The sequence below is a fragment of the Ornithorhynchus anatinus genome, chromosome 3 (assembly GCF_004115215.2).
Source record: "Ornithorhynchus anatinus isolate Pmale09 chromosome 3, mOrnAna1.pri.v4, whole genome shotgun sequence".
NCBI classification, from domain to species: Eukaryota; Metazoa; Chordata; class Mammalia; order Monotremata; family Ornithorhynchidae; genus Ornithorhynchus; species Ornithorhynchus anatinus.
The window spans coordinates 93,847,533-93,865,178 of NC_041730.1; the positions used below are offsets into that span (position 1 = coordinate 93,847,533).

Genomic DNA, 17,646 nt, shown 5'->3' on the forward strand with positions numbered 1-17,646 from the left:
CAATCAGGGTATTTACTGAGGGTCTAAGTCTGCAGAGCCTGTCCTAAGAGCTTCAACTAAAAGGTTTAGGACCATGCTTGAGTCTGAACTAAAGCTTCCCTGATGACTACAGGAACTGAAATGACCAACCCAGTTTATGTGGCTTTCAATCTTACTACATGGACCAGATGGCAACTGCTCATTTGCATTATCACAAAATGCTTACGTTCTCGCTTGCTTCACCCCGACATCTCCCATTAGGACATTCAAGGGTAGAGATGCATCATTCTCTAACCTTAGTGCTTTCAAGAATGTCCACGGTGGGGGGAGGGGAGAAGACCTAGAAGAAACTGACACTTAAGTGTCTCTGAAAATATCTTTCTTCAATCCTACCCGAAAGACTTGTAGAATAAAGGTCCCACCCAAACACACTACTGCTAAACCTAAGGCAAGTGTACTATGTTATCTATAATATGCATCTCTTGTATCAGATTGCCAGAAAGGAATTTCAATAGAAGCTTCATAAAGCTAGAAGACAATTCAATTTTACCTACAGAAAAATAAATCTGATATTCTATTTTCAGATCTTCAAGAAAACATGTGAGAGAAATGGAATTTCTGAGGTGAGAAAATCAGGTCTCCAAATAATGAATGCAATTGATTCAGTGCTTCCCAATCATTGCCCAAGTTTGGGTATGCACTTTTTTTTTTTAAACCACAAGAGTCATTAGTGAAAGAAAAGAATAGCTAAGAAGAGCCGTATTTATTGAGCACCCACTACATGTAGTATACATGTACTACGCATCTGTGAAGTACAGAATTAAAAACACTTTCCCTGCCTCCTGGGCACTTTATAACTCATATGGGAAAGCCAAACAAAAATATTTACAAGTGGAATAGTCAAGCTAAAGTAAGTGCTAATACATAATACATAGGTGCTATGGAGAATTTAAATAAATTCATCAGTGCCAGAGATGGCTGAGGGGTTGCTATGTTTCAAGATGCTGGGAAATCAACTGGGGGAAGTTCCCCTCCTCCAGTTTTGGTTCAGGTTATATCATTAGCTCAGGCATCAATCATTGGTATCAAAGGCATCAATCATCATCGTTGACTGAGTGTTCACTATATGAAAAACACCTGTATTAAGTGCTCGAAAAAGAATTTGTTGGAATGATCAAGGAGCATACAATTTAGCAGACAGAATACTGAACTGGATGGAATGGTGGTCAGCCCCAATAATGCCATTTATGCTCTTGCCAGTCATTCATTCAATCAAAAGTATTTATTGAAAAACCCGTACACTAGACCATTCGGCTAATTGCCACTGGAGTTGCAAAGGAAAAGAAGACTGTTCTTGCCTTTCAAGAAATGATTAAGTTTCTGGTCGCTGTCCCTAATTTTTATTTAATTATTTGCTAAAGTCATACACCGCCAAATGTCCTGCAAATGGTGGGGAAGGCTTGAGGGAGGGGGCAGGATAGGGAGGGCAAAGGGAAATCTAAATGGCTTTAGATTTCATCTATAGAAATCTAAATGAATGAATTAACAAGATATTCCCCATCACAACTTTCCCAGAGGCTTAGCTGATATCCGTAAGACCCAACAATCCTATCAGGAGAAAAATCTGTAATTATAAATCCAACTAAGAACACGAAAAACATTTGACATCATAATTACTCATCTGGTTTGGAAATTCCAATAAGGATCAGTGACACACCTCAAGAAGCACAAGTACAATATAGTTTATAAAATGATCAGAATTTGGGAATGATGAGAAAGTGGGATGTTGCATGAGAGTCCAATTGAACAAACTGTACTAAGTGTCAAGAGGATAAAATCATGAGTCCGGATCTATATTCTGGATGGTTTCAAAACTGCTAACCACATAGATCATGTTTACAAATACAATACTTTGGAAGGTGCTATCCAGTTCAATTAAAAAAAAATAACATAAAACAGAACTGTCAATGCATAAGCAGAAAATGTTACTGATTCCCAAATAGGGCTTTAATTCACTGACGAAATCCCATTGGATGATTTGACTGTAGAAGAAAATGACAAGAAATATAAAGCATCTACTGGAAAATGAATTACTGCTCACTGCAAGCCACTTAAACAAAAGCTATGATTGTGGTTTAGTGCTGAGCAATGGCTGAAGGACGTGGGTGTTTTAAATGAACACTATATGATGAACTCTATATTAATAAGAAGAAATGACATTTATCTTCCTGAAAAGGGGGCAAGTATAAACACCGGTCTGTAACATGATGTAATAAGACATAAAATTTAAAGTAGGTATTAGGAAGGTTCCGCACCCAAAGCAAACACTTGAATACCATAGATATCGAAGTCCCTGAAACATCAAGTAGGTTTGCTAATTCTGTTTCTAAAATATAGTCAACATGAATTTCTCTAACAAAGAGGGAATTTCCCTAACTGACCCACAGGTTATCATCTAGCTTTCAAATGCCAGAAAATTACTCACATTTTGAAGAAGCTGCTCAAACCAATCATATCCAGTATCTCTACATGCTGCAACCTAAAAAGAAATGGAAGTGAATTTACAAAGACATGCCCCTAAACAAATATTTATTATAATCTTGTTCTTTACGCATCACCACTAAATTTTTAAAATTTAGTTTTTATTACTTTTTAGAAAAATCCAATATTCTCAGATGCTTATCCTAACCGCTGAAAATAGCCTCCGGGTGTGTTTTAAGGCATTTTCTCAATTCATTTTGGAGGGCTATATAGAAACTCAATTTAACAACTGAAATTTGATCAAATTTTTAAGGTTTTTAGCTGAAACATACCCAGTTTAAAGCAACAGGTTAAAGGTGAAAATTAGAGTTTGATTCGTTTACTGCACAGTAATAATAATTACGATGACAATAATAAAAATAATGTTATTTATGCAGTACCTGCTTTGAATTAAGCACTTTACGAAGAGTTGAGGAAGATACAACTTAATCAAGTTGAACACTGTCCCACAATGGGCTCACAGTCTAAATAGTAGTGGTAGAAATAGTATTTATTCATTCAATAGTATTTATTGAGCACTTATGTGCAGAGCACTGTACTAAGCGCTTGGAATGGACAATTTAGCAACAGATAGAGACAATCCCTGCCCAATGACGGGCTCACAGTCCAAGCACTTACTGTGTGCAGAGCACTGTACTAAACAGTGGGAAAGAATTCACAGATGGGAATTAGACATGGACCCTGTCCCTCAGGGGCTCACAGTCTAAACTATAGGCAGGGGAGAGGACTGGAGACAGTAATGAAAGAAAAAGACATTAAAAAAGCCCAAGAGACAAAGACAAATACCCTAGTATCTTCCTCAGATATCAAATGGTGTAGTCAGATATGTAGAGAAAAACATAAATGGTCATGCACAATTTTAAATACTTGGAAACATTACAAAGATTCGCCAGATTGCAAATGAAGTTATCTTAAAAGCCCATCGCTGAAAAAGTGCTTGAGCAAAAATATTAACTTTTCAGTTGGTAAATACGAATTGATCAACTTCATAATGCTTCTTACCACATCAGTGATGTTTAATATCTTCCTGGTCATTGCTTCTTTGTCATTGTGAGGGGTCGGAGTAAACCAGAGCTTCTGGAATGTTTCATTTACTAATTTCTAGGTGAAAAGTTTTTTTAAAAATGATGTTTTTGAACACAGGCATATTAGCAAATAACACACATACCCCAAAACATAATCCAACAGTCAAAAAGAAATCTTAATAATGAAAGTCTAAACCAGGGGGTTGCTTTTGTCTGAATTCCTAAACTTTGACTTGGAACAAACTTTTTAAATGTAAATGATGCTTCTGATTTAGAAATAATACTTGTAAAGACTGAGTTCTCCTGAAAATCCAACCACAGGTGAAATATTCATAAGCAAATTCTTCTTGACTTGGTAAAGATAAAGACCGGGGCCCAGCTCACATCTAGTTTGCCAGAAAAACTAAAACCGCTTCAAAAGCCCCAGGAAATGAAACCAGGAGGCAGAGGGAGAGTTAGGTTGGGAGCTTTAGAAGCAGACAACGAGCCTAGAAGACTTAGGGAAGAGACAAAAAAATTGGTGAGCAACCAATCCACAGAGAGTCTGGCTCCATCTACTCTTCTCTAGTTGCCCTGGAATGCCTCAGCAGGGGAAACAGCAGAACCAGAGCGGGACTAGTCGAAACCTGTGCCACATCATGATGATGGTATTTGTTAAGCGTTTACTACGTGCCGAGCACTGTTCTAAGCGCTGGCAGTGTTCACCTGCTTACTAGTGTGGGATAATCAACATCAGCATCAGTGTGGTAGATGATACGAATAATCAAGAGTCCTCCGTGTGTCTCAGTGTTTCGGTATGTCTGCTCCCTTTACCTTTTCTCGTGGCTTAATTGTTCTATGGTATTTATTGAGTACTTGCTATAGGCAGGGTACCGCACTACGTGCTTGGGAGAATACAATATCAACATGATCCCTGATCTCACTGAGCTCACCATCTTTACGTCTTTTTTCCTATTTGCTGCCCTGGCTAACTTTATATATATGAAGGCTGAGGCAATATGGATAGCCCATTCTGCTAGTCAACCTTGATTTTTCTTTTTCCCCCATTGGTCAGTGATAGAGTAAATAAGTACAGCATCCAAACTCATTTGAAGAGATTTGAATGAACTGTTTTCCAACAATATATTTTTCAAATGCTTCAACACATTTAAGAAATTAGCATAGCATCTTTCTCCTAAGTTGACTTTTCAGGGTGTAAGTGTAGAAAGTAGGATCACTTGACTCAAACTAAGAATGCTAAACACTTTCCAATAACTCAGCGAGAAGTTATATGACTGAACTTTTGAAAGTCTAATAAGTTACTGTAAAATTTCTGAGTAACCTATCGTAGTCTTTAGTTATTCTCATTTTATCCACTGGGAAATTGGAAGACAGGCCAAAAACTCTACAGAAGGCCACAGAGTTGGATCACTAGATATTACTGAAATAATTTTAAGTATTTCCTCCCAATAGAAAAATGATCACAATGGATAAAAAAGAAGCTTAAAAAGCTGCAAATTGGCCTAACATTTGAAAGTTTTCTTTTGTACTAGTTAGGAAGCAGCATGTTTTGCCTTCCTCCAAATATTTTTGGAATATAGCAGTTCTCTCAAATCAGAGAACGAGTCCTAATTAAACCTGTGAATTACCTGATGCACTCTTTTTTGTGCTGTAGAATGCCAAGAGTTTTATAAATCAAAGTGAAAGAGGATTCACTCAAAATTCTTATGTTATCTTACTGTGTATTTTAAACCGATCAGTATTACTACACAATTTACAAAAAAGGATACCTAGCATCCCTCCCTCTGAGTCAATTTGCACTGTTGATAAATCTAAAAATGTGTGCTTCTACTGACACTTTTATTAATGATAATATGTATACACCACTAGGATTTTTACTAATTTCATCCATTAAATATTCTTTTAATCTTTTTGGAGGTGAAAAAGAACCATGCTTAGAGCACCAAATTCTTGCCCTGCTCTAAAACTGGGAGATAAGAGATGGAAACACTTTTGAAGGGAAAGACAGCTCACCCAAAAAAATGAAAGATTAATAGTTTTAAAAATCAACGGGACACTTACTTTTATCCAGATTCTAGGGGTTGTCAATAAAAGTGAAAATTACTTTAAATTTAGAAATTTGAAAATAGGAAAGGTTTTTTAATTGGAGGAATTCAAATAAAACTTTTGGAAAAAAAGTTGAACCACATTCACATCATTTTTGACTGAGAAACCACTCTGATTAATTAACGAAATTACAAAGTAAATTACAAGCATGAAAAATCCTACCTTAATGCCCTCTTCGTCATTTACTCTGCGGATCATTTTTACACACATCTCTGTAATTTTGGGAAACGTTGGTTGTTCAATGCAAATGTCTCTCAGAATCTTTATTACCCTTTTCCTGACACTGATACCAGTATCCTGAGAACAGAAATTTAAGGCGTTTTTGAATCTCAGAGAAGCAAAATCATCACAACAATTTCAGGCTGCAAAATCCAAATGAAATCCGAGGAGAAACCACAAGTAGGAAAGAGTCCAGAGTTTATGTTCTTTCCGCCATTTTTAACCATTTCTTGAGCAACGTTTTCATTAATTTCAGGTCCTATTTACTTGATTAAAACTTTCACCTATCTAATTAAATACCAGTTATTTAAGTTCAGCCAACCAGCAGGAGTTTCTGCTTGACACAGGGAGGACTGGGAAGAGAAGTCCACAATAATGATGTTTAGGAAAATGAGCCGGGCAACAGAGTGCACTATGGACTGGAAAAGGAAGAGACGGGAGGGAGGTTTATGGAAAAGCTGGTGGAAAGGCAAGTAGGGGAGTGAGAGGAACCTGAACTATTGCAGACGCTCCTTGGATGGAGAGATTGCAGAGGAGGAGAGGGGTACGGATAGCAAGGTTGATTTGGGAGTCATCTCCAAAGATGTGGTTATTGAAGCTGTGGGAGGGGATGAGCTCTCTGTGCTAGTATGTGAAAATTGAGAAAAGGCAGAGCTCTCATTTGAGGCGTTTGGAAAGGCAGGGAGAGAGGAGATGGGAGTGATACCTGGATAGTTACAAGAGATCCAGAAGTTTGTTTTCCAAATCAGGATGTTATGAGTTTGGTGGGACATGGCATTCATCAGGTAATGAAGTTTATAGCTCCGCTACAACGGGTGGTTATATTTACTGTTCACTGAACTTCAAATGCACAAAAACTAGTAGTATGATACCGAACTCTTTAATCAAACACATTCTTTGAATGGCTACACTGGTCTTTCATTTCCAAGATGAAGCTACAGACAATACATTCCGTCCGGATGTACTGGTGTAGCCGAAAAGTCCAAAGCCCGCCCAACATGCTGTTTGGCATCGTTGCATTTGCCTCATATATGGGTTTGGACTCTGTTTCGGAAACGACCTCTGATTCCATTCTGAGTATAGCCTCCACTCAGGGAGAGGACTCTTTTTCCTGATTGCTGCCTGCCAAAATGATCTGTAAACTGCAGTGGCCTCCCAACAACTCACTGCAATCTGTATCACATTGTCCGAGGCCATGCTTCACGCTGTCTTTAAAGTACTGGCCGCAAAATGATGTCTGATGCCAAACAAGTTCTCCCAGTGGAAAGAGTATGGGAGAAGGAGTCAAGAAATCCATGTTCAAGTCCCACTGCCTTACAATGTGACCTGCTAAGTCGCTTAACTTTGTGGGGACTGTTTCCTCATCTGAAAGATGGGGATAAAATAGACTTTGAATCCTTAGGACAACCAGAGCTGCAGGGCTCCAGTAGCTGTTTGATGGAATTCAATAGAAAAATTTTTTTTTTTCAAAATCAACAATATTTATTGGGCCTTTTCAATTTGTCCCCTGGCATCTTTAACACCAAGTGTCCCATCACATTAGCAACTCCTATACCCCGTCACGGAAATATAATACTACTGCTCTCACCAACTCACTAACGAGAAACTTGACTTACTTTAGTATTTTGTGGAAGGATAACATGGAACATGGGGAAATGGGACCTCTAGACTCCTCATGGAGATGTGTGATGAAATAATGGGAGAACCTGAATTCTAGATCATCCAAATTAAAGTCAATGTCTAGCCTTTCTAGACTCCACTAGTCATTAATATTTTGGCTGAATAAAAAGTTAATTCAGATAAGCTGGTCCCCAAATCTGCCTTTGAATTGCTATGCACTCTTAGAGTAGGCCTGACCACTTTTCTTGACCAAAAATAGCTCTGGAGAACCATGAAGCGGCACAGCATAGTGGATAGAGCATGGGCCTGGGAATCAGAAGGTCATGGGTTCTAATCCTAACTCCACTATATGTCTGTTGTGACCTTGGGCAAGTCACTTCACTTTTCTCTGCCTCAGTTACATCATCTGTAAAATGGGGATGGAGACTGTGAGCCCCATGTGGGAGAGGGACTGTGTCCCGCCTGATTTGCTTGTAACCACCCCAACGCTTAATACAGTGCTTGGCACATAGTAAGCATTTAACAAATAATAATAATAATGGTATTTGTTAAGCACTTACTATTTGCCAAGCACTGCTGGGGAAGATACAAGGTAATCAGGTTGTCCCACGTGAGGCTCACAGTCTTCATCCCCATTTTACAGATGAGATAACTGAGGCCCAGAGAAATGAAGTGACTTGCACAAAGTCACACAGCTGACAAGTGACGGAACCAGGATTAGAACCCACGACCTCCAGATCCCAAGCCCAGGCTCTTTCCACTAAGCTACGCTCCTTCTCCATAAATACCACAATTGACTTTTAGACTGTGAGCCCGTTATTGGGCAGGGATTGTCTCCACCTGTTGCCGAATTGTACATTCCAAGCACTTAGTACAGTGCTCTGCACACAGTAAGCGTTCAATAGACATGATTGAATGAATGAATGACTATGAACTGACTAAAAAAAGGCAGCCGAATAGAAATATTTTACAGTGCTCACTACCTTAATAAATGCCTCACAAAATTGCTTTTTATATCCTGCCAGTACTCCAGGGCTTTCTAGCAGAAGACAAAATACAACACAGCCAAGCACAAAAGAAAGGTAGTTCTAGTGAACACACCTGAAAATGGAAACCACCGAGAACAAGGGCTTAAAATAACACCTTACTAGAAATGGAACAGTACAGTCGTTCAACTTCAAAAGGCACACGCAGAGAATCCCTAAAAAGTACATACCAATATCCGTTCAATCAGCATGTCGTAATACTGTTCCGCAAGCTGAGGTCGGCAGAGCACAAACCGGCCTAACAGTTCTACCGCTGCCTCTCGGACACTGGTGGAGTTATCCATTAACCGCCCGTGAACGCCTCTCTGCATATCCAGCTGAAGAAAACAGAACGCGGAGATCCTCCATAAGAAGAGGGGGCGCGGTAAACCGAGTAGAAAACGGAATGCTAGGAATACTTTCCCTTCGTACCCTTGCTAGGATGCTGGGGTCCACGGCCACAACCTCAGATAAACACTTCATGGCTTTTGTTCGAACAGCAATTGCATTTTCGCCAAGCACACGTAGAATCTGACAGAAAAACATAAAGTTGCTCTTTTCAGAAATTCTAGGAAAAGTGCAGCATATATAAAATGTAAGCAAAATGTGTAGTGAGGAGAACATGCAGGGGAAACTAAAATGAGAGAAAACGCTTTTCCTGAAACCAAGTGCAAGCTTTTAAATTGGCTGATGTGGATGCCTAAGTATGCACGGAGGCCTGCTGATCCTGGTCACTCACTTTTAATATCTGACTAGCTAAAACCCCAAAACCCCACCGAGGCGTACGGTGCCCGGTACTTGAGGACACTAAACATCGGCCTGGAATTCTGTTTGGAATTCCAAGCGGTTCTGTAGTAAATGTGACTTTTTCGTCAAAGGTGTAAGGGTTATTCGTAACGATAATCGGGAAACGAAGCGACCCCCCCCGAATCAATAGCGAAAAAGGGGAAATTTAAGGCCAATTTTCGAGTGGTTCTCGTGCAATGGAAAATCATGCACGGTCCCTAGTCTTTGGGCTAACTTAGTCTTTTACCTCTAGGCTCAATTAAAAGTAAAGAGCATGTTTTATGTCACAAACATGCAATTAAGAAATAAAACCTACGGATTTGCGGTTCTTGTGTAACTTATTATTTTAATAGTCCCACAGACACAAATGTAGAAATAAAAATCCACATACGTGTAAAAGGCATGCAGGAAAAATAAAAAAAAATTGTTATCAATACAGACTATGAAAGCATGTGGTGTTATGATGCCCTATTAAATACCTGTGCTCAACAATGAACAGATATTGCACACTACCCCATAAGTGTTTGGAACCAGGAAACCAACTGTATTTCACTCTACAAAGACTTCTGGCACAGTTTACCTGTGTCAAATAAATATCGAAGCTCTGGGCAAACGGCCTCATAGAGGCCAAGTATCGAACAATCAAGCAAGCATCTTCATAGTCCACAGTATCAGAATTCATCCTGAAACAACAGGTCATTAGAGATTTGTTTAAGGAACCATTTCTGCACAGACATAAAACAGACAACCAGTTAAGCAAGGCGTTTTACTGAAACTTACTTCAACGTGCTGAACTGAGAAGGCGTGATTTTAATAATGCTTCGAAGAAACTTTTTTCGACCTTCGGCCCGGTGCATGATCTGTCCTGTTGTTTCCACCTCCTTGGCGTGATGCGTTCCTTCGGAGGAATCCTCATCTTTCTGGGATTTCATCGCTTTTTCGGTCTCTAATGTTGTATCTCGAAACCACTGGGCTATGTAGAACTTCCGAGAAAACTAGAGGTAAAGAAGAGAGATGGCGCTCTGATTCAAAATATCACAGGTTTCCAAAGGTGAAATGCATCGAGTTGACCAAAAAGAGTGCCTGGACCAAGCCCGCATACATCTTCGATGGACGGATCAGAAAATAGGCTGTTTTAATCTGCAGAGGCTTTACTTTAGGGTTTTTCATGAACTGAGGAAAAATTATTTTCTTCCATACTCTCGCCTCACCCTCACCCCACAGCACTTACGTACATATCTTTAAATGATACATTATGAATTACTTATTCATATTTGTGACTGTCTCCTCTTCTAGACTGTAAGCTCACTGGGGGCAGGGGCTATGTCTGTCAAGTTTAACTGTAAGCCTCCAAGTATATATACGTATGTATTTGTTAAGCGCTTACTATGGGCAGAGCACTGTTCTAAGCGCTGGGGGAGATACAGGGTAATCATGTCATCCCACGTGAGGCTCACAGTTAATCCCCATTTTACAGATGAGGTAACTGAGGCACAGAGAAGTTAAGTGACTTGCCCACAGTCACACAGCTGACAAGTGGCAGATCCGGGAGTCGAACCCATGACCTCTGACTCTGAAGCCCGGACTCTTTCCACTGAGCCAGTGCTTAGTACAGTGCTCTGCAGATAGTAAGCGCTCAGTAAATACCATTGATGATGGTGATATTCTGTGCATGGTTTCCACAGTGTACACAGGCACAAGCAGTGTGAAAGCAGTGCAGCCTAGTGGAAAGAGCACAGGCCTGGGAGTCAGAGGATCTGGGTTCTAATCCCGGTCCCACCACCTGCCTGCTGTGTGACCTTGCCAGGTCGCTTACCCTCTCTGTGCTCAGTTTCCTCATCTATAAAATGGGGATTAAGACTGAGTGCCTCATGTGGAAAACAGTTACACAAACTTTGGCTTCTCTAAGGGAATTCTCATAGGGAATTTAAGTCCGTCCTTAGGGGGGAATGAAAACGAAGATAAATGCTTGTGATCCTGTTTCAAAGATCTCCGTTCTAATGGATCCACTCTCTAGCCATGTTGGAGGATTCTAAACTACCAATGCTTGGTGTGATTTTAAAAGCCACTTCATCTTTTCGGCAGAAGAGAAAAAGAGCTGGTCACCAACCTCTATACAAGTTCTTTAAGTCTATTAAGGTTAACTCATTTCCCTATCATTTTTTTCCTCTTCCTCACTGAATTTGGTCACCTTTCCTTCAAAATCCTATTTCCCAGCCCTCTCAAGGAACCTTTTCAAAGAAAATATTGGAGAGAGTTAAAAATACTCATTTTGAAGATCAAATAATGGAACCCTACCACTAATGACGGATCAGTCTCAGTGTTCTCATCCAAGTAATCTAGCAACGCCTTTTGCAACTGCTGGATTTCATCTTCCCCTCCAGAAACCTGTAATAAACAAAACAAGTTCTTATGAGATATTAGCTCAACAAAACTCAAAAACCAGTAAGCATTTGCCTAAAGAATCAATTCAAGTTCACAGAGTTCCTTCCGTTCACAGAGTTTCTACTACAAATATTTAGGTGTGATATGCCCAAGCTCCTGAAGAGGTAAACTGAGAACATGGAGAAGTACCTCGTGTTCTTCACTCTATTCTCTGCCTTCAGCAGAAGAGAGCAAAGGAATAGTTCTTTTCTCAGGTCAGCCTGGAAGCAGAAAATGTATGCACTTGTGTTTCTGTCTGGGTCACGTGAACAATGTAAAGATTGAGGGATTGCTTACTTGGGGGGGTCTAATGGAAAAGTGTCTTGGGCCAAAGCCCTGAGTGGGGGCCGCAAAGCCACCCGTGATGGCACTCTCTCCTCCGTGAACCTGGGCTGCATTCACTGCTCTCCTCTGGCAGGTCAGGGAGAGGAGCGATGGACATCTTAGTGATGGGGGCAGAGAGAGACAGAAGATCAAGAAGCGACAAAGGAAAAGAAGGTGAACTTTGAGTGGCTTGTGGCTGGGAGTTGGGGTGGGGAGAGGGTGAAATCATGGATTTTCACTGTCTGGCCCTCTGAAGCTTAATCTGGCCCAAGAGAGACCATGACTGTGACCCAGGAATCAACATATACATCTGTTGACTTCTTGGGGATGAGTGAAAAGGCAACAGCGAAGAGGAGGTATTTCTTTATCTAATTAGCACACCTGGCAGCACAGGAGTGAATTGAGCAAAGTCTATAAACCAACTAAAACAAAAACCAAAGACTACACTCAGTGGAGAGGTAAAGAAAGCCAGATTGGCCTAGTGGAGTCACAGGATGTGGGTTCTAATCCCAGCTCTGTCATTTGCCAGCTGTGTGATCTTGGGCATGGTCACTTTACATCTCTGGGTCTCAGTTTTCTCATCTGTATAAAATGGGGACTGAATAACTGTTCTCCTTCCCAATTTGACTGTGAACCCCATGTGGGACAGGGGCTGTGTCTTATCTGATTATCTTCTATCCATCCCAGTGTTTAGTTATTATGATCCAATCTTTCAAGAGATAATTTAACTTAATAAACTACACCTACATTAAACGAGTCCTGATCTTATCTTTTCAAGCTCTAAGAAAGATATCTGTGGAAATGGTTGTGTTTTATATTTGAGGATGACACAACCTACAGGGTGGCTAGTAAATGTTAAAGAAAAAAACAGATCAAGACTTCTGCTGATCTGAGGAAATAGAATTTTACTCAAATAGCAATTCTAAAAACTCCTGGGAAAGGAGGGCAACATTGAAGAAGAATGGGTAGATGAGAAGAGGCAAAGAAGACACAGAAAAGAGGAATGCAAGATGAAGGTAGAAATCAAAGAATTTGAGATAGAAAAGGCTTCAAATAGAAAAATACTAGTTTGACTAATAAAATATCTCCACAACAATCTAAGTTAGGTATAAAATAAAATGCTCTTTCATGTGCCATTGTACATAATTTGAGGACTGAAAATGGCCTAGGAACTGCAGCTGTAATTGGTTGTGCCCACAAGATCCCAGGGGCACAGCTATTATACTACAGTTTAACTCCACATCACTGAACCCCAGAGATGCAAAGGAATCCTGTTGGATCCACCCACTTTGAGACATTACAAATGGAGAAAAAAGTTTTGATCTTTATACTTCAATTAAGGGCAGGATCAAAAAATATCCTAAGCTGAGGAATTGAGAGATTAAAAAAAAAGATTAAAACAATGCCTCTCAGGCTATCACAAGTGAAAATAATGGGAAAAAGTACGTTCATGGTTACATTTTTAAGAGAAGATAGGACTGGAAACTAAATTCTGAGGGTGTGACGAACTATGATTTTAAAGGATAAAATAGGAACCAATAGGATCTGAAAAACAATGCTTGCCTCGCTTTCAGATAGCATGCCTGGAGTGGAATAATTGTGGGCTTGATTGCGTAGGGCATCTGGGCACAATGGACAACTTTTTGACAAGACTCCTTCGCATCTCTGGGGCTCAAGGATGTGTAATAGCTGTGCCCTGGGTCCCTGAGATCTTGATGGCTCAGCCAAATACAGCTGCAGTTCCTGAGCTCTTCTGAATAATCAAATTGTGGATGATGCCAGGGAGAGCCTTGCCTTGCTGGGACATTGCCAAAAGAATGAGAAACTAATCCTGAATTTACCAGAGTAAAATGCTAGCCACAGCCACTTATGTGAAAGCAGCAAGTCCTTCAACGTCTAAATGAAGTTTCTAGTGTTTCATGAACCTAACCTAGAAAGAACAACAAAATCAGAGCCAACTGGGGTTACCCAGCCCTTGGCAATCTATGTCACCCATTTTGTGGGTCAGGTCTAAGAGACCACCCAGCTGGGTCAGAACCGGGCCCAAGAGTTTCATCCCTTTGCTACCCTATCCTCTGAGCTGAAGGGACCTCTCTTTGGTTAATTCTGTCCAAAATTTATAAATTGTGGAACCTGAAACCTGTAATATTTTCAAAGTTGCCTGCTAGGTGGGGACATACCTGCTTCAGAAAATAAACACTAGCGATAGACGAAGTCACGTTACAGAATTTACAAATGGCTTGATGAATTTTAGCACTAGTTTTCGGAAAGGTGATGAGCCACTGAATGAACTGACTTATAATTTTCCCCCAGAGAATGCGAAAGATACTGGATGATCACAGACTCTTCCAATCCACAAATAGACTGTAATTTTATTCCCAGAGCACTAAAGGGAGATAGGTAAAATGAGTCCACTTTGCCCCCGACCTTTTTAATCATATAGAGAAACCTGCAGACCTGTTTTAAAATCCGGGCTATTGACCCTTGATCCATTTTGCTTGTGACGGCATCCTTCCTCAGTCGTGCGGCTACAGTTCCAAGATAATCAAGGGATGCCACTCTCAAGGCCATCTCTGTTGACTTGTTACTGAACTGATGAACCTAAAAGCAGGGCGAAAGATAAGTTTGTACTGAGTCAAAAGACACATATGGTTTGAGACACAATGGCGTATCAATAAAAAGCAATAAATCTGACAAAGCGTTCGTAGCGTACTCTCCCAAGTGCTTAGTACAATGTCCTAGGTAGGTATTTAATAAATACCACCGATTGATTTGGTCCAAATTCCACTAGTGAAGTGAAACTGTCACCACTTTATGTGATTGACCTTGCTGTCTGAAAATCCCGCTGGTGAATCGCTCTCCTTTCCATATACTTGAGGCTAAAAAGAACTGTACGTGAGCTAGCTTTATGTCTACACTGTCCTTAGAAAAAGGGCTGTGATGGAACACTGCTTGGATCCTATGTCTTTGTCTCACTTGAAAATACAATAATTCCCCTTCATCTGCTCTAGCTTTTCTCAATTTGCTGTGCCTCACCAAGAATAATGAGCCAAAACTTTTCAGGGCTTCAAGCAGAAGACTACAGTAGCTTTGGAAACCGTAATCCAAATATTATTCTGCATTTACTAAGTTCACTCAAGATGTTGGCTGTAACTTTTAGGGCTGGTGTCTAAAAGCATCACTGCTACGTCGGCAAAACTATCCTGATGTAGATGGGCAATCGCCAAGTTTCTTCCCTGCAGCACACTGATCACCAAGCAAGGTTGTGTTTTAAGACAGCCAAGAGGTCCAAGGCCAAAGAGAAGTTTGTCAGAGTGTAACGCTCAAATGGTTACTTACAGGTAAGGCCATTAACCAAATTAAAAACATGATCCTTATGCATCACAGGTATTTGAGAGCTTTCTGTGAGCAGGGGACTGTACTAAGTGCTTAACATTAGCAATATTTCTCTTATCACACCAGCATTCACCTGCACAAATGCTGGGATAACAAGCTAAGATATTTGAATGTGTACAGGGTTAGCAAAAATTTTGAAAGTTAAAAAGAAACCATTTGCAAACCTGAAGAATATATATATATATATGTTTTCCACCTTTAAAGCTGTTTGGCCTGGCCACCTCAGAATTTACTTCTCTCCCTATTTACTGGAACGTTTTACCTATCAGTTCTTAGACTTGAAAGCCAAAGTACTACAGCTAGAAAGTTTCTAGGGAGGATCTTTACAGATATGCTCTATTTACAAGGTTAACTAAGTCGTTTTTTCTGGCTTCAGTGCACGATGAACTGCTTTTCAAATTTTGAGCTTCACAAGAATGAAATATGTTTGGGGCAAAATGGAGTTTTGGCTATCAGAGAGATTAAATTTTAACAACAACATTAACATATTTTTGAGTGACTATTAACAGCATTTATGAACGCCAAATCCTCATAATGGGTTTATACTCTATAAATTTAAGTAGTCAGTTCTACTAGACAGCATTTTCACTACACAATTTGGAAAACATAATTGAAGAATTAGAGAGTGCTCTTCCCACAAAATGATGAAGCTGCTATGACTTATTATCCTGTAGAGCACTTTGATTTTCTTGGTGTTTTTGTAACTTTAGTGTATTTAATTAAGTAAAATAACGAGGGGCAAGGGTGTAAAAGTCAACTGCTACAGTTGGATAACAATAATAGAGGAATTTGTATTGAAAAATATCGGTCATGCGTGGTTTCTTTGAATCACCTATCCCTAGCCCATTAATTCCCACTGAATTAATGGTTACTATGGAAGATGTCTTACACTTAAATTTTACACCTTGATTCAGATCTTTGACAATGGATCCAACTCCATGATGCCAAGCCCCCAAGATAAATAATACATAACCTTCCCTTGACTCCTCTGATTAGAAGTAATAATAATAATTATTATGGCATTTGTTCAGCATTTACTACGCGCCAGACACTGTACTAAGCGCTGGGGTGGACACAAACCAATTAGGTTGGACACAGTGCCTGCCCCACATGGGGCGCAGAGTCCCAATTCCCATTTTACAGATGAGGCCCAGAGAAGTTAAGTGACACCGCAGACAAGTGGCGGAGCCAGGATCAGAACCCGTGACCTTCTGCCTCCCAGGCCCGTGCTCTATGCATTACACCACACTGCTGCCCCTAAGGGTCCTGGAGGAATCCCCTCACTCCTGCTCAATGTCACAGCTGCTGTCGGTGCCCTCCACGACCACAAAACCAGAGGCTGAGGTTGGCTGCAGTGATAACCCTTTCCATCTTTCCCTTTAGAAGTAATTGTGTTTATTGAGGGCTTTACTGTGTGCAGAACATTCTTCTAAATACGGGGGAAAACTCCTTAGTGGTCTTAGGCACTCAAAGCACTCCCAATCTAAGAGTTTGGGTGGCCAGAGGGGGACAGGCAATAGAAACACAGACACTTCTTTTCCCACCACTGCTGAGGGCTACAGGGGGAGCAGCGGCCATTACATAGCCTGACATACAGTTCCCTCCTGTCCCTCCTTCTCCATCGCAGCTGGTGAAAGGTTAAGCTTCAAATGAGTACAGGACTCCCACTAGGCCACTGCTGCCAGCCTGAAACACCCCGGGTCTGGGGTGATTCATTCAATCGAATTTATTGAGCGCTTACTGTGCGCACAACACTGCACTGAGCGCTTAGAAAGTACAATTCAGCAATAGAGAGGCACAATCCCTGCCCACACCGGGCTTATAGTCTAGAAAGGACTGGACTGGATCTCAGCACTGCTGGCAGTGAAATTTCTGATCATTCACGGTAATCATAATATCACAGTAATTACCAAATCTGTTAAATGCCTGCTATGTTTCAAGCACTGTTCTAAGTGCTGGAGTAGATACAAGCTAATTAGGTCGGACACAGTTTCTGTCCTACATGGGGCTCAACAATTTAAGTAGGGGGGAAAACAGATATTGAACATTTGCGATTATTAAGATGAGTTTACAGAATTAGAAGGAATTTGTAAACAACTTAGAGTTCCTTTGGGCTGGGAAAATGTGAAGAAAAACAGCATTTAAAAAAAAAATTTTCTTTTTTCAGAGTTTACACCTAATCAAAAATGACTGGAGGTGAT

The 17,646-nt window shown here is 40.4% G+C and overlaps 1 protein-coding gene across 5 annotated transcripts in view; it reads right to left on the minus strand.

Moving 5' to 3' along the window:
• Positions 1-17,646, minus strand: part of NIPBL (NIPBL cohesin loading factor) — a 273,195-nt gene that overhangs the window by 22,027 nt on the left and 233,522 nt on the right. For all 5 annotated transcript variants that reach the window (XM_029060956.2, XM_029060960.2, XM_029060958.2 and 2 more), the window contains 9 exons: positions 14,507-14,650; positions 11,600-11,689; positions 10,082-10,296; positions 9,882-9,984; positions 8,948-9,046; positions 8,707-8,853; positions 5,814-5,948; positions 3,523-3,621; positions 2,465-2,518 (listed from right to left, as the gene is read on the minus strand). In XM_029060956.2, the coding sequence (XP_028916789.1) occupies positions 2,465-2,518; positions 3,523-3,621; positions 5,814-5,948; positions 8,707-8,853; positions 8,948-9,046; positions 9,882-9,984; positions 10,082-10,296; positions 11,600-11,689; positions 14,507-14,650 (1,086 nt within the window). The remainder of the gene's footprint in view (positions 1-2,464; positions 2,519-3,522; positions 3,622-5,813; positions 5,949-8,706; positions 8,854-8,947; positions 9,047-9,881; positions 9,985-10,081; positions 10,297-11,599; positions 11,690-14,506; positions 14,651-17,646) is intronic.